The following is a 27,070-nucleotide window of genomic DNA, read 5'->3' as shown; positions in this document are numbered from 1 at the left end:
AATATCCTAAAAAGTATATACACACATACTGGTGTTATACTGCGACCAGCGATCGCCTCAGCCTGGATGTGCAGCGCTGGGGTGGCTTGGTCGGATTCCCTGACTGAAAATATTGATACCCTTGACAGGGACAGTATTTTATTGACTATAGAGCATTTAAAGGATGCATTTCTATATATGCGAGATGCACAGAGGGATATTTGCACTCTGGCATCAAGAGTAAGTGCGATGTCCATTTCTGCCAGAAGATGTTTATGGACACGACAGTGGTCAGGTGATGCAGATTCCAAACGGCACATGGAAGTATTGCCGTATAAAGGGGAGGAGTTATTTGGGGTCGGTCCATCGGACCTGGTGGCCACGGCAACAGCTGGAAAATCCACCTTTTTTACCCCAAGTCACATCTCAGCAGAAAAAGACACCGTCTTTTCAGCCTCAGTCCTTTCGTCCCCATAAGGGCAAGCGGGCAAAAGGCCAGTCATATCTGCCCAGGGGTAGAGGAAAGGGAAGAAGACTGCAGCAGGCAGCCCCTTCCCAGGAACAGAAGCCCTCCACCGCTTCTGCCAAGTCCTCAGCATGACGCTGGGGCCGTACAAGCGGACTCAGGTGCGGTGGGGGGTCGTCTCAAGAGTTTCAGCGCGCAGTGGGCTCACTCGCAAGTGGACCCCTGGATCCTACAAGTAGTATCCCAGGGGTACAGATTGGAAATTCGAGACGTCTCCCCCTCGCAGGTTCCTGAAGTCTGCTTTACCAACGTCTCCCTCCGACAGGGAGGCAGTATTGGAAACAATTCACAAGCTGTATTCCCAGCAGGTGATAATCAAAGTACCCCTCCTACAACAAGGAAAGGGGTATTATTCCACACTATATTGTGGTACTGAAGCCAGACGGCTCGGTGAGACCTATTCTAAATCTGAAATCTTTGAACACTTACATACAAAGGTTCAAATCAAGATGGAGTCACTCAGAGCAGTGATAGCGAACCAGGAAGAAGGGGACTATATGGTGTCCCTGGACATCAAGGATGCTTACCTCCATGTCCCAATTTGCCCTTCTCACCAAGGGTACCTCAGGTTCGTGGTACAGAACTGTCACTATCAGTTTCAGACGCTGCCGTTTGGATTGTCCACGGCACCCCGGGTCTTTACCAAGGTAATGGCCGAAATGATGATTCTTCTTCAAAGAAAAGGCGTCTTAATTATCCCTTACTTGGACGATCTCTTGATAAGGGCAAGGTCCAGAGAACAGTTGGAGGTCGGAGTAGCACTATCTCAAGTAGTTCTACGACAGCACGGGTGGATTCTAAATATTCCAAAATCGCAGCTGTTTCCGACGACACGTCTGCTGTTCCTAGGCATGATTCTGGACACAGTCCAAAAAAAAAAGGTGTTTCTCCCGGAGGAGAAAGCCAGGGAGTTATCCGAGCTAGTCAGAAACCTCCTAAAACCAGGCCAAGTGTCAGTGCATCAATGCACAAGAGTCCTGGGAAAAATGGTGGCTTCTTACGAAGCGATTCCATTCGGCAGATTTCACGCAAGAATTTTTCAGTGGGATCTGCTGGACGAATGGTCCGGATCGCATCTTCAGACGCATCAGCGGATAATCCTGTCTCCAAGGACAAGGGTGTCTCTTCTGTGGTGGCTGCAGAGTGCTCATCTACTAGAGGGCAGCACATTCGGCATTCAGGACTGGGTTCTGGTGACCACGGATGCCAGCCTGAGAGGCTGGGGAGCAGTCACACAGGGAAGAAATTTCCAAGGAGTGTGGTCAAGTCTGGAGACTTCTCTCCACATAAATATACTGGAGCTAAGGGCAATTTACAATGCTCTGAGCCTAGGAAGACCTCTGCTTCAAAGTCAACCGGTGCTGATCCAGTCGGACAACATCACGGCAGTCGCCCACGTAAACAGACAGGGCGGCACAAGAAGCAGGAGGGCAATGGCAGCAAGGATTCTTCGCTGGGCGAAAAATCATGTGATAACACTGTCAGCGGTGTTCATTCCGGGAGTGGACAACTGGGAAGCAGACTTCCTCAACAGGAACGACCTCCACCCGGGAGAGTGGGGACTTCATCTGGAAGTCTTCCACATGATTGTGAACCGTTGGGAAAGACCAAAGGTGGACATGATGGCGTCCCGTCTGAACAAAAAACTGGACAGGTATTGCGCCAGGTCAAGAGACCCTCAGGCAATAGCTGGGACGCTCTGGTAACACCGTGGGCGTACCAGTCGGTGTATGTGTTCCCTCCTCTGCCTCTCATACCCAAGGTACTGAGAATTATAAGACGGAGAGGAGTAAGAACTATACTCGTGGCTCCGGATTGGCCAAGATGGTACCCGGAACTTCAAGAGATACTAAGAAGGGACTTGCTTCAGCAAGGATCATGTCTGTTCCAAGACTTACCGCGGCTGCGTTTGACGGCATGGCGGTTGAACGCCGGATCCTAAGGGAAAAAGGCATTCCGGAAGAGGTCATCCCTACCCTGGTCAGAGCCAGGAAGGAGGTGACCGCACAACATTATCACCGCATTTGGCGAAAATATGTTGCATGGTGTGAGGCCAGGAAGGCCCCCACGGAGGAATTTCAACTCGGTCGATTCCTGCATTTCCTACAAACAGGAGTGTCTATGGGCCTCAAATTGGGGTCCATTAAGGTTCAAATTTCGGCCCTGTCGATTTTCTTCCAGAAAGAATTGGCTTCAGTTCCTGAAGTCCAGAAGTTTGTCAAGGGAGTACTGCATATACAACCCCCTTTTGTGCCTCCAGTGGCACTGTGGGATCTCAACGTAGTTCTGGGATTCCTCAAATCACATTGGTTTAAACCGCTCAAATCTGTGGATTTGAAATATCTCACATGGAAAGTGACCATGCTCTTGGCCCTGGCCTCGGCCAGGCGAGTGTCAGAATTGGCGGCTTTGTCTCACAAAAGCCCATATCCGATTGTCCATTCGGACAGGGCAGAGCTGCGGACTCGTCCCCAGTTTCTCCCTAAGGTGGTGTCAGCGTTTCACCTGAACCAGCTTATTGTGGTACCTGCGGCTACTAGGGACTTGGAGGACTCCAAGTTGCTAGATGTTTTCAGGGCCCTGAAAATATAGGTTTCCAGGACGGCTGGAGTCAGGAAAACTGACTTGCTGTTATCCTGTATGCACCCAACAAACTGGGTGCTCTTGCTTCTAAGCAGACGATTGCTAGTTGGATGTGTAGTACAATTCAGCTTGCACATTCTGTGGCAGGCCTGCCACAGCCAAAATATGTAAATGCCCATTCCACAAGGAAGGTGGGCTCATCTTGGGCGGCTGCCCGAGGGGTCTCGGCTTTACAACTTTGCCGAGCTGCTACTTGGTCAGGGGCAAACACGTTTGAAAAATTCTACAAATTTGATACCCTGGCTGAGGAGGACCTGGAGTTCTCTCATTCGGTGCTGCAGAGTCATCCGCACTCTCCCGCCCGTTTGGGAGCTTTGGTATAATCCCCATGGTCCTGACGGAGTCCCCAGCATCCACTTAGGACGTCAGAGAAAATAAGAATTTACTTACCGATAATTCTATTTCTCGTAGTCCGTAGTGGATGCTGGGCGCCCATCCCAAGTGCGGATTGTCTGCAATACTTGTACATAGTTATTGTTACAAAAATCGGGTTATTATTGTTGTGAGCCATCTTTTCAGAGGCTCCGCTGTTATCATGCTGTTAACTGGGTTCAGATCACAGGTTGTACAGTGTGATTGGTGTGGCTGGTATGAGTCTTACCCGGGATTCAAAATCCTTCCTTATTGTGTACGCTCGTCCGGGCACAGTATCCTAACTGAGGCTTGGAGGAGGGTCATAGGGGGAGGAGCCAGTGCACACCACCTGATCCTAAAGCTTTTACTTTTGTGCCCTGTCTCCTGCGGAGCCGCTATTCCCCATGGTCCTGACGGAGTCCCCAGCATCCACTACGGACTACGAGAAATAGAATTATCGGTAAGTAAATTCTTATTTAAAATTAGCGATCCCTTGGCTTTGCATATTGAAATGGTAATAAGCTTTGTTTCTTGGGACCATTTGTAAAAAAGTGCTGTAATAACGTGAATAGATTGTAGCAGCAACACTACAATGGTATTGTAGGAGGGATTCAGATTTATTCAATCAGAAGTTGCGGCTGATCATTCTGATCAACTTAAATTTTTTACATTTGGCAGATGTACAAGACCCCTACACTTATACGCACACCTGAACTCCCCCCCCCCACCCCAATACCATATATCTGGTGTGCAATGAGTTGCAAGTTGGCCTAGCTAAGGATTCATCAGGATTTGTGGTGCACTTATGCAGATAAAATCTAAAAAGTCAGAAAATTGTGATTACATTCAGCTCTACATGAGCCCTTTTGTGTGCTGGAAACAAGTCTCTGGATTTACTAGGGACTTCTGATCCCTAGTGAATGTTGGCTGCATTCCCATGAATAAAAAAGAAAAGAAAAATGAAAACCTAAATCATGAATTGGGATTTTAGGATTGCGAATCTGAAGAGCTTCACGTATACATCCAGAGTAGCTTATTTATTTTTCCTTAGCTGGCAGTGAGATACCTTACCACTCAGAAGTTAGAAATGTAAATAAAATGAAGAGGACAGTCACTAATATGGACTCTGTAATATATCCCAAAAGGCTGTTAGCAACCTCTCTGCTCTGAAAAACTATTTTACTCTCCTTTGGGAAAGTTTCTACTACGGTTGAGTATCCCTTATCCAAAATGCTTGGGACTGGAAGAATTTTGGATATCGGATTTTTCCGTATTTTGGAATAATTACATACCATAATGAATTATCATGGCGAAGGGACCCAAGTCTAAGCACAGAATGCACTTATGTTTCATTTACACCTTATACACACAGCCTGAAGGTCATTTTAGCAATATTTTTAATAACTTTGTGTATTAAACAAAGTTTGTGGACATTGAGCCATCAGAAAACAAAGGTTTCACTATCTCACTCACTAAAACAATTCCGTAATTCGGAATATTCCATATTTCGGAATATTTGGATATGGGATACTCAACTTGTACTACTTTACCCCTGCCCATTATTTCTTTGTAGCATTATGCCTTGAAAAAGTCAGTATTATAGGTTTCCCAAATTGGAGCACTCATAGTTTGTAGTTCTAGAGTTAAACAGTTTGCAAAACTGGAACTCTTGTGTTTCCTTAATTTTTCAGGAAAACAAATCCACGTAAATTTGCTCTTTTTGGAATGTTGTTATATAATGCTACTATGAGTCCAATATTGGCTAAAATGGGTTCACTACGGCTGGCCGGCGGTCGGGCTCCCGGCGACCAGCATCCCGGCGCCGGGAGCCCGACCGCCGGCTTACAGACAGCGTGGCGAGCGCAAATGAGCCCCTTGCGGGCTCGCTGCGCTCGCCACGCTACGGGCACGGTGGCGCGCTACGCGCGCCACACTATTTTATTCTCCCTCTATGGGGGTCGTGGACCCCCACGAGGGAAAATAAGTGTCGGTATGCCGGCTGTCGGGCTCCCGGCGCCGGTATACTGAGCGCCGGGAGCCCGACCGCCGGCATACAGAAGACCACCCGGCTAAAATGTACCATGCAGACTTTTTGAAGTAGTGTCCTAGCATTATACCATTAAATCCTATATTTTAGAACTATTTAAAAATTAATATATCCGGAACAGGAGACACAACACCATGGCTTCATAACCTTGTGTTTCCTTCTTTCTTGATATTTTTTCTTAATCTCACATGTAGATTCCTGGCCCTTAACAAATCATTGTACTAAAAAACCTGTGTTTTTTTTTTTCTTTTCTTCTCATACGTCCTAGAGGATGCTGAGGTCACCGTAAGAACCATGGGGTATAGACTGGATCCGCAGGAGACATGGGCACTTTAAGACTTTGAAACGGTGTGAACTGACTCCTCCCTCTATGCCCCTCCTCCAGACTCCAGTTTCTCTGACGTCCTAGTGGATGCTGGGAACTCCGTAAGGACCATGGGGAATAGCGGCTCCGCAGGAGACTGGGCACAAAAGTAAAGCTTTAGGACTACCTGGTGTGCACTGGCTCCTCCCCCTATGACCCTCCTCCAAGCCTCAGTTAGATTTTTGTGCCCGAACGAGAAGGGTGCACACTAGGGGCTCTCCTGAGCTGCTTAGTGAAAAGTTTAGTTTTAGGTTTTTTATTTTCAGTGAGACCTGCTGGCAACAGGCTCACTGCATCGAGGGACTAAGGGGAGAAGAAGCGAACTCACCTGCGTGCAGAGTGGATTGGGCTTCTTAGGCTACTGGACACCATTAGCTCCAGAGGGATCGAACACAGGCCCAGCCATGGAGTCCGGTCCCAGAGCCGCGCCGCCAGCCCCCTTACAGAGCCAGAAGCAAGAAGAGGTCCGGAAAATCGGCGGCAGAAGACATCCTGTCTTCACCAAGGTAGCGCACAGCACTGCAGCTGTGCGCCATTGCTCCTCAGCACACTTCACACTTCGGTCACTGAGGGTGCAGGGCGCTATGGGGGGGCGCCCTGAGCAGCAATAAAAACACCTTGGCTGGCGAAAATACATCACATATAGCCCCCAGGGCTATATGGATGAATTTTAACCCCTGCCAGATTACACTGAAAAACGGGAGAAAAGGCAGCCGAGAAAGGGGCGGAGCCTATCTCCTCAGCACACTGGCGCCATTTTCCCTCACAGCTCCGTTGGAGGGAAGCTCCCTGGCTCTCCCCTGCAGTCACTACACTACAGAAAGGGTTAAAAAAGAGAGGGGGGCACTAATTAGGCGCAGTATAAACAATACAGCAGCTATAAGGGGAAAAACACTTATATAAGGTTATCCCTGTGTATATATATATATATATATATATATATATATATATATATATATAGCGCTCTGGTGTGTGCTGGCAAACTCTCCCTCTGTCTCCCCAAAGGGCTAGTGGGGTCCTGTCCTCTATCAGAGCATTCCCTGTGTGTGTGCTGTGTGTCGGTACGTTTGTGTCGAATGTATGAGGAGGAAAATTATGTGGAGGCGGAGCAAATTGCCTGTAATAGGGATGTCACCCCCTAGGGGGTCGACACCTGAGTGGATGAACTGTTGGAAGGAATTACAAGACAGTGTCAGCTCTTTACAAAAGACAGTGATTGACATGAGACAGCCGGCTACTCTAGAAAGCAGGAGGGTATCCTAAAATGTATTTACACAACATACTGGTGTTATACTGCGACCAGCAATCGCCTCAGCCTGGATGTGCAGTGCTGGGTTGGCGTGGTCGGATTCCCTGACTGAAAATATTGATACCCTAGATAGGGACAGTATATTATTGCCTATAGAGCATTTAAAAGATGCATTTCTATATATGTGTGATGCACAGCGGGATATTTGTCGACTGGCATCAAGAGTAAGTGCGCTGTCTATTTCTGCCAGAAGAGGGTTATGGACACGACAGTGGTCAGGTGATGCGGATTCCAAATGGCATATGGAAGTATTGCCTTATAAAGGGGAGGGGTTATTTGGGGTCGGTCTTTCAGACCTGGTGGCCACGGCAACAGCTGAGAAATCCACGTTTTTACCCCAGGTCGCCTCTCAACATAAGAAGACGCCGTATTATCAGGCGCAGTCCTTTCTTTCCCATAAGGGCAAGTGGGCAAAAGGTTCCTCATTTCTGCCCCGTGACAGAGGGAGAGGAAAAAGGCTGCAGAAATCAGCCAGGTCCCAGGAACAGAAGCCCTCTCCCGCCTCTGCCAAGCCCTCAGCATGACGCTGGGGCTTTACAAGCAGACAGGGAGGCAGTTTTGGAAGCCATTCACAAGCTGTATTCCCAGCAGGTGATAATCAAGGTACCCCTCCTGCAACAGGGAAAGGGGTATTATTCCACACTGTTGTGGTACCGAAGCCGGACGGCTCGGTGAGACCGATTTTAAATCTGAAATCTTTGAACACTTACATAGAGAGGTTCAAATTCAAGAGAAGGGGACTACATGGTGTCTCTGGACATCAAGGATGCTTACCTTCATGTCCCAATTTACCCTTCTCACCAAGGGTACCTCAGGTTTGTGGTACAGAACTGTCACTATCAGTTTCAGACGCTGCCGTTGGATGGTCCACGGCACCCCGGGTCTTTACCAAGGTAATGGCCGAAATGATGATACTCCTTCGAAGGAAGGGAGTTTTAGTTATCCCTTACTTGGACGATCTCCTGATAAGGGTAAGATCCAGGGAACAGTTGGAGGTCGGTGTAGCACTATCTCAGGTAGTGTTGCGACAGCACGGTTGGATTCTCAATATTCCAAAATCGCAGCTGGTTCCGACGACTCGTTTTCTGTTCCTAGTGATGATTCTGGACACAGTCCAGAAAAAGGTGTTTCTCCCGGAGGAGAAAGCCAGGGCGTTATCAGAGCTAGTCAGGAACCTCCTAAAACCGAGCCAAGTCTCAGTGCATCAATGCACAAGGGTTCTGGGAAAAATGGTGGCTTCCTACGAAGCAAGCCCATTCGGCAGATTCCACGCAAGAACTTTCCAGTGGGACCTGCTGAACAAATGGTCGGGGTTGCATCTTCAGATGCATCAGCGGATAACCCGGTCACCAAGGACAAGGGTGTCCCTCCTGTGGTGGTTGCAGAGTGCTCATCTTCTAGAGGGCCGCAGATTCGGCATTCAGGACTGGGTCCTGGTGACCACGGATGCCAGCCTGCGAGGCTGGGGAGCAGTCACACAGGGAAGAAATTTCCAGGGCTTATGGTCAAGCCTGGAGACATCACTTCACATAAATATCCTGGTGCTAAGAGCCATTTACAATGCTCTAAGCTTAGCAAGACCTCTGCTTCAAGGTCAGCCGGGTTGATCCAGTCGGACAACATCACGGCAGTCACCCACGTAAACAGACAGGGTGGCACAAGAAGCAGTCAATGGCAGAAGCTGCAAGGATTCTTCGCTGGGCGGAAAATCATGTGATAGCACTGTCAGCAGTATTCATTCCGGGAGTGGACAACTGGGAAGCAGACTTCCTCAGCAGACACGACCTCCACCCGGGAGAATGGGGACTTCACCCAGAAGTCTTCCACATGATTATAAACCGTTGGGTAAAACCAAAGGTGGACATGATGGCGTCCCGCCTCAACAAAAAACTTGACAGGTATTGCGCCAGGTCAAGGGACCCTCAGGCAATAGCTGTAGACGCTCTGGTAACACCGTGGGTGTACCAGTCAGTGTATGTTTTCCCTCCTCTGCCTCTCATACCCAAGGTACTGAGAATTATAAGATGGAGAGGAGTAAGCACTATATTCGTGGCTCCGGATTTGCCAAGAAGGACTTGGTACCCGGAACTTCAAGAGAGGCTCACGGAGGATCCGTGGCCTCTACCTCTAAGAAGGGAGCTGCTCCAGCAAGGACCCTGTCTGTTCCAAGACTTACCGCGGCTGCGTTTGACGGCATGGCGGTTGAATGCCGGATCCTGAAGAAAAAAGGCATTCCGGATGAAGTCATCCCTATCCTGATCAAAGCCAGGAAGGATGTAACCGCAAAACATTATCACCGCATTTCGCGAAAATATGATGCGTGGTGCGAGGCCAGTAAGGCCCGACGGAGGAATTTCAACTGGGTCGATTCCTACATTTCCTGCAAACAGGAGTGTCTATGGGCCTGAAATTGGGGTCCATTAAGGTTAAAATTTCGGCCCTGTCAATTTTCTTCCAGAAAGAACTAGCTTCAGTCCCTGAAGTGCAGACGTTTGTAAAAGGGGTACTGCATATACAGCCTCCTTTTGTGCCTCCAGTGGCACCTTGGGATCTCAATGTAGTTTTTGGGTTCCAAAAGTCACATTGGTTTGAACCACTTAAAGATGTTGGCCCTGGCCTGGGCCAGGCGCGTGTCAGAATTGGCGGCTTTATTCTGTAAAAGCCCTTATCTGATTTTCCATACGGACAGGGCGGAATTGAGGACTCGTCCTCGGTTTCTCCCTAAGGTGGTTTCAGCGTTTCACCTGAACCAACCTATTGTGGTACCTGCGGCTACTAGGGACTTGGGAGGACTCCAAGTTGCTAGACGTTGTCAGGGCCCTGAAAATATATGTTTCCAGGACGGCTGGAGTCAGAAAATCTGACTCGCTGTTTATCCTGTATGCACCCAACAAGCTGGGTGCTCCTGCTTCTAAGCAGACTATTGCTCGTTGGATTTGTAGTACAATTCAGCTTGCACATTCTGTGGCAGGCCTGCCACAGCCAAAATCTGTAAAAGCCCATTCCACACGGAAAGTGGGCTCATCTTGGGCGGCTGCCCGAGGGGTCTCGGCTTTACAACTTTGCCGAGCAGCTACTTGGTCAGGGGCAAACACGTTTTGCTAAATTCTACAAATTTGATACCCTGGCTGAGGAGGACCTGGAGTTCTCTCATTCGGTGCTGCAGAGTCATCCGCACTCTCCCGCCCGTTTGGGAGCTTTGGTATAATCCCCATGGTCCTTACTGAGTTCCCAGCATCCACTAGGACGTCAGAGAAAATAAGAATTTACTTACCGATAATTCTATTTCTCGTAGTCCGTAGTGGATGCTGGGCGCCCATCCCAAGTGCGGATTGTCTGCAATACTTGTACATAGTTATTGTTAACTAAATCGGGTTATTGTTGTAGTGAGCCATCTTTTCTAGAGGCTCCTCAGTTATCATACTGTTAACTGGGTTTAGATCACGAGTTATACGGTGTGATTGGTGTGGCTGGTATGAGTCTTACCCGGGATTCAAAATCCCTCCTTATTGTGTACGCTCGTGCCCAGGCAGACTGGATGCACACTGAGGAGCTCTACTGAGTTTCTCGGAAAAAAGACTTTTGTTAGGTTTTTTATTTTCAGGGAGACTGCTAGCAACAGTCTTCCTACTTCGTGGGACTAAGGGGAGAGAAGTAAGACCTACTTCCAATGAGTACAAAGGCTCTGCTTCTGGCTACAGGACACCATTAGCTCCTGAGGGTTTGATCGCTAGGTACGCCTAGATGCTCGCTCCCGCAGCCGGCCGTCACCCCCTTACAGAGCCAGAAGTCAGAAGACAGGTGACTAGAAGAAGATCAAGAAGACTTCAGTGACTGCTTTATGAGGTACCGCACAGCGATCGCACGCTGCGCGCCATGCTCCCACACACAGCAGCACTACAGGGTGCAGGGCGCGGGGGCGCCCTGGGCAGCAGAAAATCCTCAAAATGGACTGGCAAGAGGGGACGTAAGTGCCTAGGCACTGTCCTAACCCCCGCCAGTATAAAAATATATTTCAAAAAAGCGGGACTGAAGCGCGCCATTAAGGGGGCGGTGCTTCGTCCTCACAGCTCAGTGCCATTTTCCTCTCCACAAGGCTGCAGAGACGCTGGTCCTTCCTCACACTTCTGTATAAATATGAGGGTGCAAAACGGAGGGGGGGCACAGTAATATTGGTGCAATATATATATATTATTATAAAAGCGCTGCAGGTCTGGGGGATTCTTTTGGTGTTTCAGAACCGGTGATTAGGCGCTGGGTTGTGAGCTGGCAAAACTCCCTCTGTGTCTCTCTGACAGACTTTACTGTGTGTCTGTCCCCTATATACCCGGTGTGTACTGTTTGGGATATGTGTGTCGACATGTCTGAGGCTGAGTGCTCCTCCCAGGAGGAGACTGTATTAGGGACACAGCTGTGGGAGTGACCCTGTCGGCACCGCCGACTCCTGATTGGGTGAATATTTTGAATGTTATGAATGGTAATGTGGCTCTTATTAGTAAGAGATTAGATAATTCGGAATCTCAGAACCAGGCATGGAAGAAGTCTGTGGAGGATGTTATTACAGGTCCAGACCCCTTCAGAGTCACAATAACGTTAGTTTGCCCAGCTGGCAGACACGGATACCGACACGGACACTGATTCCAGTGTCGACTATAGTGATTCCAGATTGGATCCAAAATTAGCAAAGAGCATTCAGTACATGATTGTGGCGGTAAAAGACGTATTACATATTTCCGAGGACCCTGCTGTTCCTGATACAAGGGTCTGTATGTATAAGGAAAAGAAACCTGTGGTAACGTTTCCTCCCTCTCATGAACTGAACACTCTTTTTGAAAAGGTTTGGGAAAGCCCTGACAAAAAGTTTCAGATTCCCAAAAGGATTCGGGTGGCGTATCCGTTTCCCTCTGGGGATAGGGAAAAGTGGGAGTCACCCCCCCATTGTGGACAAGCCCCTATCGCGGTGGTCTAAAAAGGTGGCTCTCCCGTCTCCGGATACGGCAGCCCTTAAGGACCCTGTGGATCGCAAACAGGAAAATACATTAAAATCCATTTATGCCACCACGGGTACGCTGCTCAGACCAGCCATTGTATCTGCGTGGGTGAGTAGTGCTATTGAAAAGTGGGCAGATAACATGTCATCTGATATAGATACCCTAGATGGGGATAGCGTCCTTTTGACACTGGGTCATATCAGGGACGCTGCGGCCTACCTGAAAGAAACGGCGAGAGATATTGGCCTTTTGGGATCAAAGGCCAATGCCATGACAGTCTCAGCTAGACGAGCATTGTGGATCCATCAATGGAATGCTGATGCGGACTCCAGAAAAAATTTGGAGTCTCTCCCATATAAGGGTGGTGTCTTGTTTGGTGACGGTCTTGCTGATTTGGTATCTACAGCTACCGCGGGTAAGTCATCATTTTTGCCTTACGTTCCTTCACAACAAAAGAAAACACACCACTATCAGATGCAGTCCTTTCGGCCCAATAAATACAGGAAAGGCCGAGGTTCTTCCTTCCTTGCTACTAGAGGAAGAGGAAGGGGTAAAAGATCACTGGCAGGTTCCCAGGAGCAGAAGTCCTCCCCGGTTTCTGCCAAGTCCACCGCATAACGCTCTGGCTCCTCTGCGGCAGTCCGCACTGGTGGGGGCACGTCTCAAACTCTTCAGTCAGTTCTGGGTTCATTCGGACCTGGACGCATGGATTTTAGAAATAGTGTCCTAAGGGTACAAACTAGAGTTTCAGGATGTTCCCCTTCGCCGATTTTTCAAATCGACCATACCAGTTTCTCTTCCGGACAGGGAGGTTGTATGCAACGCAATACAAAAGTTGTGTCACAGTCAGGTCATTATCAGGGTTCCCCCGTGTCACAACAGGGATGTAACCATGGATGCGAGTCTCCGAGGCTGGGGGGGCAGTCACACACGGGGAAAACTTCCAGGGCAGATGGTCAAGCCAGGAAACTTGTCTACACATAAACGTTCTGGAATTAAGGGCCATTTAGTACGGCCTTCTTCAAGCGGAACATCTGCTTCGCAATCTGCCGGTACTGATCCAGTCGGACAGTATAACAGCAGTAGCGTACATAAACCGCCTAGGCGGAACAAAAAGCAGAGTGGCAATGGCAGAGGCCACGAAGGTTCTCCGCTGGGCGGAAAGACATACAAGCGCACTGTCATCGGTCTTCATTCCAGGAGTGTACAACTGGGAAGCAGACTTCCTCAGCAGACACGATCTCCATCCAGGAGAGTGGGGTCTTCATCAAGAGGTCTTCACAGAAGTGACAGGTCTTTGGGGAATTCCTCAAATAGACATGATGGCGTCTCGTCTCAACAAGAAACTTCAGAGATATTGTTCCAGGTTGAGGTACCCTCAAGCAATAGCAGTGGACGCCCTAGTGACACCATAGGTGTTTCAGTCGGTGTATGTATTTCCTCCGCTTCCTCTCATTCCAAAAGTGCTAAAGATCATAAGAAGAACAAAGGGTCAGGCGATCCTCATTGTTCCGGACTGGCCAGGGAGGGCTTGGTATCCAGATCTTCTGGAATTACTCATAGGAGACCCCTGGCCTCTTCCTCTAAGAGAGGATCTGTTACAGCAGGGGCCGTGTGTGTATCAATACTTACCGCGGCTGCGTTTGACGGCTTGGCGGTTGAACGCCAGATCCTAGCCCGAAAGCGTATTCCCAGTGAAGTCATTCCCACACTTCTTCAGGCTAGGAAAGGAGTAACGTCTAAACATTTACCACCGTATTTGGAGAAAATGTGTGTCTTGGTGTGAATCCAAGAAGGCTCCTACGGAAGAATTTCAGTTAGGACGTTTTCTCCATTTCCTACATGCAGCGTGTATGCGGGCTTAAACTTGGGCTCGATTAAAGTACAAATTTCAGCCTTATCGGTTTTCTTTCAAAAACAGTTGGCCTCCCTTCCAGAACTTCAGACTTTCGTGAAAGGAGTGTTGCACATCCAACCTCCATTTGTGCCCCCAGTGGCACCATGGGATCTTAACGTGGTGTTGCAGTTCCTTCAATCACATTGGTTTGAACCTTTACAGAAGGTGGAGTTGAAATTCGTCACTTGGAAAGTGGTCATGCTGTTGGCCTTGGCATCCGCAAGGCGGGTGTCGGAGTTAGCGGCTTTGTCTCACGAGCCCTTATTTGATCTTCCATGAAGATAGAGGAGAGTTGAGGACTCGCCAACAATTTCTGCCGAAGGTGGTTTCATCGTTCCACATGAACCAACCTATTGTGGTGCCAGTGGCTACTGACACCTTTGTGGAATCGAAGTCTCTGGACGTGGTCAGAACTTAAAAAATTTATGTCGCCAGGACGGCTCAGATTAGGAAAACGGAGGCTCTGTTTGTCCTGTATGATCCCAAGAAGATTGGGGCTCATGCTTCCAAGCAGACTATTGCACGCTGGATCTGTGCTACGATTCAGCAGGCTCATTCTACGGCTGGATTGCCGTTCCCGAAATCGGTGAAGGCCCATTCTACCAGAAAGGTGGGCGCGTCCTGGGCGGGTGCCCGGGGGGTCTCGGCGTTACAACTTTGCCGAGCAGCTACTTGGTCGGGTTCAAACACTTTTTTTGCGAAGTTTTACAAGTTTGATACCCTGGCCGATAATGACCTCAAGTTTGGTCAATCGATGCTGCAGAGTCATCCACACTCTCCCGCCCGTTCTAGAGCTTTGGTATAACCCCATGTTTCTTATGGTGACCCCAGCATCCTCTAGGATGTATGAGAAAATAGGATTTTAATACCTACCGGTAAATCCTTTTCTCTTAGTCCGTAGAGGATGCTGGGCGCCCGTCCCAGTGCATACTGTATCTGCAGTTCTGGTTACACACAGGTTGTGTTACGTTTATAATCAGCCTGTTGCTGACATTGTTCATGCTGTTGACTAGAGTTCTGTTGAATGCCATGTTCTGCGGCATGTTTGAGGTGTGAGCTGGTATGTATCTCACCTTAGTTTAACAATAATTCCTTTCCTCTAAATGTCCGTCTCCCTGGGCACAGTTCCTATAACTGGAGTCTGGAGGAGGGGCATAGAGGGAGGAGCCTGTTCACCCTCTTTTAAAGTCTTAAAGTGCCCATGTCTCCTGCGGATCCCGTCTATACCCCATGGTTCTTATGGTGACCTCAGCATCCTCTACGGACTAAGAGAAAAGGATTTACCGGTAGGTATTAAAATCCTATATATTTTTTTTATTTAAATCTTTTTATTCATTTTCACATACAAGTAATAAGTAATATAACAGAACATATAAAAGTAAATCCAATGAATGAAGTACAGAATCACAACAGAAATGTGTTGTAGAAAAGAACGAGGCTGGCGGTATGCCAGGCCTTACTATTGCATAACAACAGATCTAGTAAATAGAATGGCCAACAAATTTTGAAGAATTGATCCGGTACCCCGCCCTCCTTCCAAAAGCTCCAATCAACCCAAGGATTTCGGGGATAGTGGAGGATGGGTTAGAGACAAACAAGAGCATATCTGCGAAGAGAGCGAGGCGTAGATCAACATCTCCGATTCGGATCCCCGTGAATTTGTCTGAAAGTCTCAGGGCAATCGCCAAAGGTTCCAGCGCAATCACGAAGAGTAGGGGTGACAGTGGGCAGCCTTGCCTCGTGCCTTTTTGTATCATGAAAGGTGGGGAAAGGATACCATTACAAGATACCTGGATTTGTGGGTTGGAGTAAAGTAGTTTCAGAAGATTTACGAATGAGTTAGGAAAGCCAAAGCGGGGAAGAGAAGAGAAAAGATGGTCCCATTCGACAAAATCGAATGCTTTTTCAGCCTCTAGGGAAAGAATAATAAGGGAGTCAGAAGGGGACAATGTAGCAGAAACATGAATTGCTGAGAGAACTCGACTGACGTCCCCAAATAAAACCCATTTGGTCCTTTATGTATAATGTGTAGGAGCAATAGTTTAATTCGATCCGCTAGGATTTTAGTAAGTAATTTGTAGTCAAGATTTAAGAGTGAAATCGGGTGATAAGAACTGGTTAGGGAAAGATCTCGGGAGAGAGTCTGAAGTCAGTATGGCATTAAGTACCCGGACTAGGGATTCGTCTAGACGAGGAAAGAGTTTATAAAAGTCTGCACTAAAGCCATCAGGCCCAGGGGCCTTATCAAATTTAAATTGACCTACCACATGTTGAACTTTTTCTAGTGTGATGGGATTAAGAAGTGATTGGACCAGGTCGTTAGAAAGTTGCGGGGTGGGCAGGGTATCCCAAAAATCCGAAGGCCAGGACGAGTCAGGGAAGTCAGTAGAGGAAGCAGGAGTAGGGGTGGCAGAGCATAAATCCTTGTAGAAGTTTTTCATTACATGGGAGATCTCCAAGTAAGTGGAGGTCAAAGCGCCAGAAGGGGTGCGAAGTGGGCGTGTTACCATAGGAGGGCGAGAGCCGTTGAGTAGATTGGTAAGCAATTTGCCGGTTCTATTGCCAAACTTGTAATATCTGTAATTGACTGAGAAGAGATATCTGTCGCCCATGGACTGCATAAATTTGTCAAAATGAGTCTTCGCAGTGATATATAGATGTCGGTTGTGTGAGGTTGGCTGTGCTTTGTACAGTTGAAAGGCCGTAGTGTAGTCAGTGCTGTCTGGAACTCAATATATTGTGCTGCATATTTTTTTTATTAGTGGCCAAAACGTAAATTAATGTCACCCCGGAGAACTGATTTCGCCTTCATCCAGAACAAAACCGGGTCATTCTCCAAATGAGAAATATTATCAGTCTTGAAGGTTTCCCAGGCCGATTCTAAATGGTGGCAAAATTTAAGTGATTTGGTTAGGTATGAAGGGAATCTCCATAATTTAGGAGAGGATGAGGTATCAGGGAGATGAAGAGTGGCAGAGATCAAGGCGTGGTCAGAGAGGGAAAGAGGGAAATTGTTTGTTTCAATTTGAGAGTCAGAGATATGAGGTAAAAAAGATTGTGATAATAGTATATAGTCTATCCTGGATAACGTGTGATGAGCTGCAGATAGACAGGTGTACTCCCTATCCACAGGATGGAGGGCCCTCCTTACATCAACCGCTTGTAATCATTCAGCGAATAGTGGGACACCCAATTTAGGTAGAGAGAGGATGGGATGATGCACTGGATCTATTAAGATATGGGGAGGAGATGAGGTTGAAATCACCACAGAGGATGAGTGGGTTGGAAAGGAGAGGGGACAGTTTGCCTAACGGGGTCTGAAACATTTTGCATAAGTATTTGGGGCATAAACATTACATAATGAATAAGAGCGGCCATTTATTCTTGCCGACACAATCACATAGCGGCAATATGGGTCGACCATTGTGGACAAAACTTTAGCAGGTATTGAACGCTTAATCAAAATAACCACCACTCTGGCTTTGGAATTATATGAGCTGAATCCCAGGATCCGCCAGTTTAGGGCATTCAATTTTGCTATCTCCTCTGGAGTCAGATGTGTTTCCTGAAGGAAATCCAAATCTATGTGTTGTTTACTTAAGTATAAAAGGACTTTTCTCCTCTCCTGCCGCATGAGAGATAGTAAAACTGAGAGTATCGGTAATATATACATTGAGTCTTGAAAACATGAGAATCCCTGAGAGGGGGTGGGGAGGAGGGGGAGAGGAGAGAGACAGACAAGGGGAGGAATAACAGAACAATATGAGCAAGGATGGTCATACAATATGAGAGCGCAAATTAAAATGAATAAGGAGAGTCGAACAACCATAAACCTCCAGCTAGCGGTCATGAGCAAGCTGAAACAAACTCTCACACGGGCGCTAGTCTCCTGAAAAATGGGAAGGAGCTCCCTCCACACGCCCCACAATATTGCAAACATGGAAATACAGAATAACCGTGGGGCTGATATAATGGCTAGTTAGACAGGAAGCCTGTAGGTAGACGTCAGTGAGGCAGTAAGGTACGACTATCAGACAGGGCGAACAACATGCATCCGGGAGGTGAGAGAACACAACACGTATAACCATAAAATAAAATGTATATTGAGAACTTGAAGCTTGCGGGCAAGATGAATCACGAAGAGGGAGTAGGGTCTCTGAACTACAGTAGTTATGGGGTGAGAGGCATCTCGGGGTGGGTAGCGTCCAGAAACCGAAAAGACACTGAAGTGGTAGCGAGTATAGTTGCAGTATCAGGAATCCGCGAACAAGAGGGTGAGAGCAGAAGGACATCTCAGGTGGCCGCTGAAGGAGGATCAGAAATATCCGTCTGTTCCGACCTGCTTAGATTACTTTGGTAGGCAGCGGCGTCAGCAGGGGATAAGAAATCTTTGTGGGAAGTACCCTCATACAGGCGGAGGCGTGCTGGGTATGACCGACCAAACTTGCGGCCCTCTGACACAAGTTGAGAGCAAATAGGGGAGAATGCTTTTCAAGCCCTGGTCAATTCCACTGAGTAGTCCTGGAAAGTATGGAGCTTATTACCTTCCCATTGTAAATTCTGCACTTTGCGGGATGCAGACCAGAACGTCCGCTTATGCAAGTAATTCAGACAACAGAAAAGCGTGACGCGGCCTGTTGGGATTAGGTACTGGACCAACACGGTGAACCCTCTTGATCACCAAGTCCCGACATTCTTGTTCAATATTCAACAAGGAGGGCAGGGTGTTACAGACAAAATGAGACAGAGCTACCCCTTTAACCGACTCAGGCAGTCCCACAAGTCTAATATTTCTTCTCGACCTGTTCTCAATATCTAATTTATTCCAGATCTGGTTAGTTTCAGAAGTAATAGATTTCACAGACTGGTGAAGCCCTTCTATATCATGTGAAGCTGCTTGTAACTGAGATTCTGCCTGTGACACTCTGTGTGAGATGCTGCAGCTGTTTGGTTATGTCGCACACTGCCTTGGAGAGGAGGGGGGTCATGGTGGATTTAATAGCTTCCACCACATCACCATATGTCACAGGTGCATCTGGGGAACGGCATACCTGTGAGGCAAGCACCCCTGACGATTCCGCAGCAGGTTTTTTAGGAGCTGGGGAGACAGGGTCAGGGCCAGTGTCCAGCGCCATATTGCCTGCAGCCCGGCGCTTCTCCTGGCGTAGGTGGGAGACGGAGGTGCTGCGGTGGTGACTAATCGATCCATGAGGGTCGTGGGGGTAGCGGGTGAGTGCCCGGCGGCGATGGAGGCTATAAATAGCCGTGAAAAGGTGGTTTGTGCGGCGGTGGGGATGGAGCTCCTGCAGCTGTCATCCTATCCCATCTCACCCAGAACCAGAAGTCTAAAAAACTTGTTTAATAGAAGTCATGAACTCAAAAAAACATTCTGTCTCCTTTTTTATGTGACCTCTATCAGTATTCAGCTGGCAGTGCCTGCTCAATTTAATTTGCCCTTACCCTGTGCATATCTCAGTGGAGACCCACTTAGAATGGAGGTGTTTCAAATGTTGTACTTTAGGACTGTGGTCGCAAATATGTTTACAATCTTCAGATTGAGCAGTATGCACATTAGTTCTTCTCTCTTGATTACTAACTGATGTTTTTGTTCTGTTGAAGTGCGACGTGAAATAGACACATTGAACGAACGTCTGGCAGTAGAAGGGCAGACAATTGATGGAGCGGAATTAAGTAAAGGTCAAATGAAAACAAAAGGTAAATCACTGTGAAATAAAACAAATCTTTCTTTCGGACCTGCAAAACTGCAGTGACAGTGCATTTATTCTGCTTTGTGCAATTATCCCGTGATCCCAGTCTACCTAGTGTAATGAACGTGTCTTCAAAGGCATATCCATGAATGTGGATTATCAAATCGACCACTATAGGTCGACAGGTCAAAAGGTCGACATGAGGTTTTTTTTTTTTTTTTTGTGTGTGTGTCATTTTCTGCGTACAGTGACCGGGAAGCCGAATTAGTGCACCGTGTCCACTTGCATGGATCGCTTCGCTCGCCATGCTTCGGGCAGATTACCGTTCCAATCGTAGTCCACGTGGATCGTTAAGTATGAAAAAGTTCAAAAAAATATATTTTTTTTAAAAAAACTCATGTCGACCTTTTGCCCTGTCGACCTAGAAACCCTGTCAACCTTCAAACCATGTCGACCTATAGTGGTCGACCTAAACATTGTTGACCTAGACAGTGTCGATCTTCAGACCGGATCCCATATCCATGGGATCATGGATCTGCCATGTTCATACCCATACATGAGAAGTTAGGATTTGTCATGTGATCTTGATGGTAAAATGTGTTATTATGAATTGAGGTAACATTGATGATTTTTAGCTTTCCATTTATTTGAGAAGCTATTTTTTGTGTTCTTCTAGGAAACTGAATGATCCGGATGTGCACTAAATCTACTAAATATTACAATATGTGCATATTATATTTAAAAGCAGTTTGATTTGGCAACATTCAAGACTGTACCTGGATATACAGTATAAATCTGAGCGAGACTTTGTTTAATATTGATTTGGTAATGACTCAGTTGTAAAGTTATCACACGGTAAAATTTGCAGCTATTAATTTGCTATAGCAAAAAGCTTTTATAACCGTATAGCCATGTAATCAGTTCATCAGATAAATATATATAATGTGGCTACCGAACGTAAACCTGGGTACACACTAGGCGATTTCAGCCTAAACAATAAACGATTATCGTTTATTTTTAGGCTCATATCGTTCAGTGTGTATGGTTGTATTACTGGTGAACGATACGCGCTCCCGCATGTCGCTTAGCAATCACCAATATTGAGCTGACATGCAGTTCAACCTGTCATTGTTGGGCTGGGCTGCATGTCTGGGAATGCCGGTGGTGATGTCACTGATCGTTATCGTTGAACGCTATAGGGTGTATTCAATAAGAGTCGGATCCGTTCCGACATGCATTTGTCGGAATGGATCCAACAAGCCCTGTTCAAATTCGAGTGTCTGATTTAGCCACTCCCGGTGCCCAGTTCGTGCTGCTGCTGTCAGCAGCTCCCCATGTGTGAGATCACAGGGAGCTGCTGGAGGGAGCCGTGTAGCCCAGTGCTGGCCGGGGAGTGCTGTCGGGAGAGAGGAGCCTGGCCGGGGAAACGCCAGTCATAGGAACCTGCCCGCCGGTAATCTCTCATCTCATCTCCTCAGTCCGACTTTGTTTGGCCACATTTCCGACAAGCATGTGGATCCGCAGCTATTTCGCCGATCCACGTGTTTTCCGACAATTCGGGGATTCCCAACTTGTCGGAAAAAAATAGCCCCTATTGAATAGTTCGGAACCCCTTCCGACAAGACGGCAGCTTCCGACTCTTTATTGAATACACCCTTATATCGTTCAACGCCGACATTTCAGCAGTGCCTAGTATGTACCAGGCTTAAGACTTGCTTGCTGTACAGCTCTGCAGAAACCTGCAGGGAAGTCTTGAGGGAATCTGTAAAGCATTTCTGTTGCTTGTATATAATCTTTGCTTGTCTTTTGCCTTTGCAGCTAGTCATAGTACCAGTCAGCTGTCACAGAAGTTGAAGACAACTTATAAAGCATCAACTAGCAAGGTAAGCACAGTCATTGCGTACTGGTGTACAGAGAATATTTATTTTTCACAATGAAACATGAAAAAATAGCTGAAAAGAGCTGTTTCTTTTTATACAGTTTTCACTTCTTTAAGCATGTAAATGATGAAATGGCACTAAAAACACTTACTGTATGGACAGTTCATGCATATGGTGACAAGAAAATGTTCCCTTTTAATATTGGAAATGAGCAATATTTATATTTTATACATCTGCCACATTGCAAAGACTTTATCCCGAGTCAAAGCAACCTTTGCTAGTAGTTATTGTGTGCAGTAACCTTTGTATGAATCTATATTCTGGTTACAGTAATGTTAGTATCTGCATAGATATCGTCACGTTTTTCTTTTTTATGCTAAAGCCTTTTTTTTTTGTAGTTCAAAATACACTAGTGGCACATTAATCACCGGTGTCAGAATGTTGCATTGAAGAAAGCTCCCACAGTTGGTTAGAAAACTCTAATTTATTTGCGTGTTAATATATGTTAAAGGCCTTTCCTATATTTTCATTCAGTCCCATCAGGAATAATGTGAGACCTATTTGTTGGCTGCATCAAGACCTCATGTGATCAGTTACTGTGTGATACAATGTTTTACTGAGAGCATTTACTTAAAGAAAAGGAAACTGTAAAGTAGTATTCAAGTAAACTGCTCCCGCAGAATAAGCTTCTAGGTAATGATGTTTACACAGTTTTTATTATGTGACACAAACTCCTATACTGGATGGTTTATTTGCATTTTGTTCCTAGGTAGAATCCTGCTCCTCCTCAGCTTTCCCTTTCATTAAGGACATGTTTGTTGACAAATGTTATGTTAATTTGCAAGTTCTCTACGGTAATCCTTGTCTTTTTTCCCCCCAAAAGGATAGCTTATGCTTGATGAGAGACTACTTAATTCTGTAAACGTATAGACAACAATGTAACATGCATATTTATGTGTTTGTTTTATATGAATTCCTGACTTTATGCTGCTGCTTATAGCCTAAAATGCTATAACCATCAGCACACATCCGACAATTAGTTCTCATTTGTCTGACTGTCATTATTCTGATTAAAAATTTGTGTAGTGTAGGATTTGGAGTCCATTTGTGATGTATGCACGGTATGTAAAGAAGCCTGCTAGTGATGGATTACCTTTTTAAATCTATATTTGTGGGTTTCAGGTATTCCGGTAGTCATCTGAATGTACCTTAATGTTGGTTTTTCTGAAATAGTTATTTGTATAAAACCACTTTGCACTTACTGATTGGATCAAGCTTGTGTCAATCTAGCACGCAATATGGCTTCTAGATTTACATTTGATTGCTATTCCGGGGGCGGGGGGGATTTTCGGTTCTGAATTTGTGCTATAACACTTCACTCTGTGTTGAGGAAGACACCTCCTTCAGATTACTCCATAATGATCACTGCCTAGAACTTTATACTACCGAGATGCTAAACCTGTATGTTCTCTTGGCATAGCGCTCACATTTCTCAGACAAGGCACGCCGATCTCATAACTCCAGAGTGCGAAGCTGGGAAATATGGGGTGGAGACTCCTGGGTAACGTGTCTCTGTTTCTCTGTGTGCATGTGTGACTGTGACTTGTAACATGCAACAAGGGCCAGCAATCTTCAGTTCCTTCAGTGTTGCTGAACGGCATCGCCCCTTGGTATCTGACTTCAGGACAATGCTGATGAAGTTGACCAACATCTGGGTTGCATAAGATTGCTTTCCCTTGATATAGTAGCTTTTGAATAATATCTAAATCGGCATCATATCTATCAACTGTTCCCTCTGTTGGCATATAGAGTAATGTTACAATTGGGGCTAATTTTACGTGATAGTATAATACACTGTGGACATCCTGATCCTAGTCATACTTAAAACTGATTCTGCCTGTGGAAAACCAGATTTTGGTCTTATATAATGACCACAGTAATGGGATCTAGACTGTTCACTTTGTGCACTGCTAAACAAAATTATGTTACTGTAAGTGATAATTTTTTTTACATTTTTTTTAATTGTGTTAATTTAATTAGTTATACTGTAGATAAGGAACAAGACCTTGTTGTTCTCCCCCCAGATGCCATCCAGTAATGTCTGCCTCTAGCTACTTGAGAATGGTTGAACAAAATAGCTAAAACTTTTATGACTAGTTTTATTATCTTGGGATATATTTACTAAAGGTTGCTATAAAAAAAAAATAGTATACACTGAAAATTGATCTAAATCGATGTGTTTCAGGGGGCTAAAACACACATTTACTAACATGATTTTTAATGATAATTTCTAAATGTTAGCAAACGTGTGCGTTAGCCCCTGAAACACAACATCGATTTAGATAGATTTCAGATAAATGGAAATCAATCTAAATCAACCTTTAATAAATAGACCTCATCTCATTAGATGAACCCTAAGTTGTCCACTAAGTTGGGCAACTACACTAACTCACAAGTATCATGTGTTCGTACTGTAGATATTGTTCTGCTGTCTTAGGCCCAAGTAGCCACTTTAGATCTCACCCAAGAGTGTTGTTCAAAAGGTTTATCGGAGTTTATCTTGGATTTCAGATAAGCTATAGAAGTGCTCGGCATTGCTGTAGTGTGCAATGTAACTTATCTAGAGTAGAGTGATCGCATACACCATAATCCTCGGACTGATAAGTCCTTTGTTCACTTCCTCCACAAGCGCTGACCTATGACTTGCTGGGGAGTCACCCAGAAGCAAGCATAGTTCATTTGGTGGCCTGTCTAAAAGAGTCAGTGTTCTTACATGTGTGAGTGGGGGGCATTGTGGCCGTGGGAAACAAACCCTTCTCCCCCAAACCAACACTATTGGCCCCAATGTAAATATGTAATAGCAGAAACATTGCTTAATTTTGTCAAGGCAATAGTAACGTTTTTAATATTATGATTTATGTTTGATATTTTATTTATAAAGTTGTTGGGTAGTAAAACCAGGGGCTTCTGAGCATGTTTCTGACAAATATTTAAAAAGGCAATGCATTTACTATCAGTGTCTTGCTAGTAAAAGCATTGCCCTTTTGAATATCTGGCATGAACACGTTCAGAAGTTCCAGGTAATCCAATGCTTCATAAATAAACCCCTATGCTTTTTTTTATGGCGTAATGCTACTTTGGCTGATTCTGTACCATATATTCTGCCTCAGTGGTTAATAGGGCTGTGATTAGTTGTTTCCTACTTGACCAGCTTATCGCGGCGCCTTCCAGTAGGAATAGATATACTGTTTAAGAATGATTATTATCCTCATGTGTTCACCAGTCAGTATCCAAAGTATTTCAGTGTAGAGTTTCCAGGCTTGGTAACTTCCAGCTACAAGGAAGAGGGGCTTTTTAAGTATCTTAAGAATCTCTTATCAGGGAGTCCTAGCAGGGGGGGGGAGCGATTATTAGTGTATTAAGTCCCCTATCCGGGTACTTAGTCTGCGACCAGGCTAAGCTTGGGGGTTAGCGATAAGGGCGCCGTGGGGGCTGGTTCCAAACAACTCTGTGTCTCCCTGAAGAGCTCTTTGTGGGTTAATTGTGCTTAACCTTTTCCTTTTTGTGTGTGTGTGTGTGCTGTCACATTTACATTATGTCAGGCAAAGAGTGTGTTTCTTGTACAGCGTAGTGTTCCTCTTCACAAGGGGGCTCACTACTGGGTGCTCAGGGAAGTGCACCTTCCCAGAATAGCGGGGCTGAACCGGAGTGGGTAAATTCCATTAAGGCAGTGATCTCAAATATTTCTACAAAGCTATCCCGCAATGAGAAAGATACGCAATACTTAAGACAGACTGTGGATGAGTATAGACTCAGTCCCCAAACCAGCGTCTCAATCCCGTCCCATTTGTCCGCAAAAATGATCTCTGGCCCATATCCTGTAGTCTGACCGTGACTGGTCAGACATGGAGGACGGTGAGGTGGATTTGGGGGGGGGGGAGCTGCACTGTCACAGGGAATAGAGGCCCTTATAGAGGCTATCAGAGATGTTCTGCAAATCCTGATAATGTCAGGAGTGTAAGGAATGTTATTTTAATGTAAAAAAGAAGTCCTCAGTCACTTTTCCTGCATCAAAGGGATTGTATACGCTGGTTGAAGATCCATGGGTTAATCATGATAAGAAATGATAAGAAATTGGAAATCCCTAAAAGGTTTCTCTAACGTCCTAGTGGGTGCTGGGGACTCCGTAAGGACCATGGGGAATAGACGGGCTCCGCAGGAGACTGGGCACTCTAAGAAAGATTTAGTACTACCGGTGTGCACTGACTCCTCCCTCTATGCACCTCCTCCAGACCTCAGTTAGAATCTGTGCCCGGCCAGAGCTGGGTGCTTTTAGTGGGCTCTCCTGAGCTTGCTAATAAGAAAGTATTTTAGTGAGGTTTTTTATTTTCAGAGAGCTTCTGCTGGCAACAGACTCTCTGCTACGAGGGACTGAGGGGAGAGAAGCAAACCTACTAACTGCGGCTAGGTTGCGCTTCTTAGGCTACTGGACACCATTAGCTCCAGAGGGTTCGAACACAGGATCTTAACCTTGGTCGTCCGTTCCCGGAGCCGCGCCGCCGTCCCCCTCGCAGAGCCAGAAGACAAGCCGGCAGAAGCAAGAAGACATCGAAATCAGCGGCAGAAGACTCCTGTCTTCACATGAGGTAGCGCACAGCACTGCAGCTGTGCGCCATTGCTCCCACACTAACCCACACACTCCGGTCACTGTAGGGTGCAGGGGGGGGGGGGGGCGCCCTGGGCAGCAATTAAGTACCTCCTGGCAAAAGCAGCATATATACATGAGCCCCCGCCATTAATTTTACACAAAATCGCGGGAGAAGCCCGCCGCTGAGGGGGCGGGGCCTTCTTCCTCAGCACTCACCAGCGCCATTTTCTCTCCACAGCTCTGCTGAGAGGAAGCCCCCCAGGCTCTCCCCTGCACGATAGAGAGGGTGAAAAAGAGAGGGGGGGCACATAAATTTGGCGTAAAAACAATATATACAGCAGCTACTGGGTTAACACTAAGTTACTGTGTGATTCCTGGGTCATATAGCGCTGGGGTGTGTGCTGGCATACTCTCTCTCTGTCTCTCCAAAGGGCCTTGTGGGGGAACGGTCTTCAAATAGAGCATCCCCTGTGTGTGTGGTGTGTCGGTACGTGTGTGTCGACATGTCTGAGGTAAAAGGCTCCCCTAGGGAGGAGAAAGAGCAAATGTGTGTGAGAGGGTGTCTCCGTCGACAACGCCGACACCTGTTTGGATATGTGTAAGTGCTGAGGTGAATTTATTGCACAAAAGATTAGAGAACAGACAGGAAATCTACCCATGTCTGTCCCTGTGTCACAGAGACCTTCAGAGTCTCACAATGCTCACTATCCAAAATAATAAACAC

General features: G+C 46.4%; 1 protein-coding gene across 5 annotated transcripts in view; it reads left to right on the top strand.

Moving 5' to 3' along the window:
• The window catches only part of WDR37 (WD repeat domain 37), a 400,784-nt gene that overhangs the window by 119,663 nt on the left and 254,051 nt on the right, over nt 1–27,070 (top strand). For 4 of the 5 annotated variants that reach the window (XM_063922159.1, XM_063922158.1, XM_063922156.1 and 1 more), the window contains 3 exons: nt 19,730–19,825; nt 21,637–21,701; nt 23,179–23,259. In XM_063922159.1, the coding sequence (XP_063778229.1) occupies nt 19,730–19,825; nt 21,637–21,701; nt 23,179–23,259 (242 nt within the window). The remainder of the gene's footprint in view (nt 1–19,729; nt 19,826–21,636; nt 21,702–23,178; nt 23,260–27,070) is intronic. The other variant, XM_063922161.1, reaches the window with a different exon arrangement.

The sequence above is a fragment of the Pseudophryne corroboree genome, chromosome 5, assembly GCF_028390025.1.
Source record: "Pseudophryne corroboree isolate aPseCor3 chromosome 5, aPseCor3.hap2, whole genome shotgun sequence".
NCBI classification, from domain to species: domain Eukaryota; kingdom Metazoa; phylum Chordata; class Amphibia; order Anura; family Myobatrachidae; genus Pseudophryne; species Pseudophryne corroboree.
The sequence above is the reverse complement of the archived record's forward strand: the minus strand, read 5'-3'. Positions and strand labels throughout refer to the sequence as shown.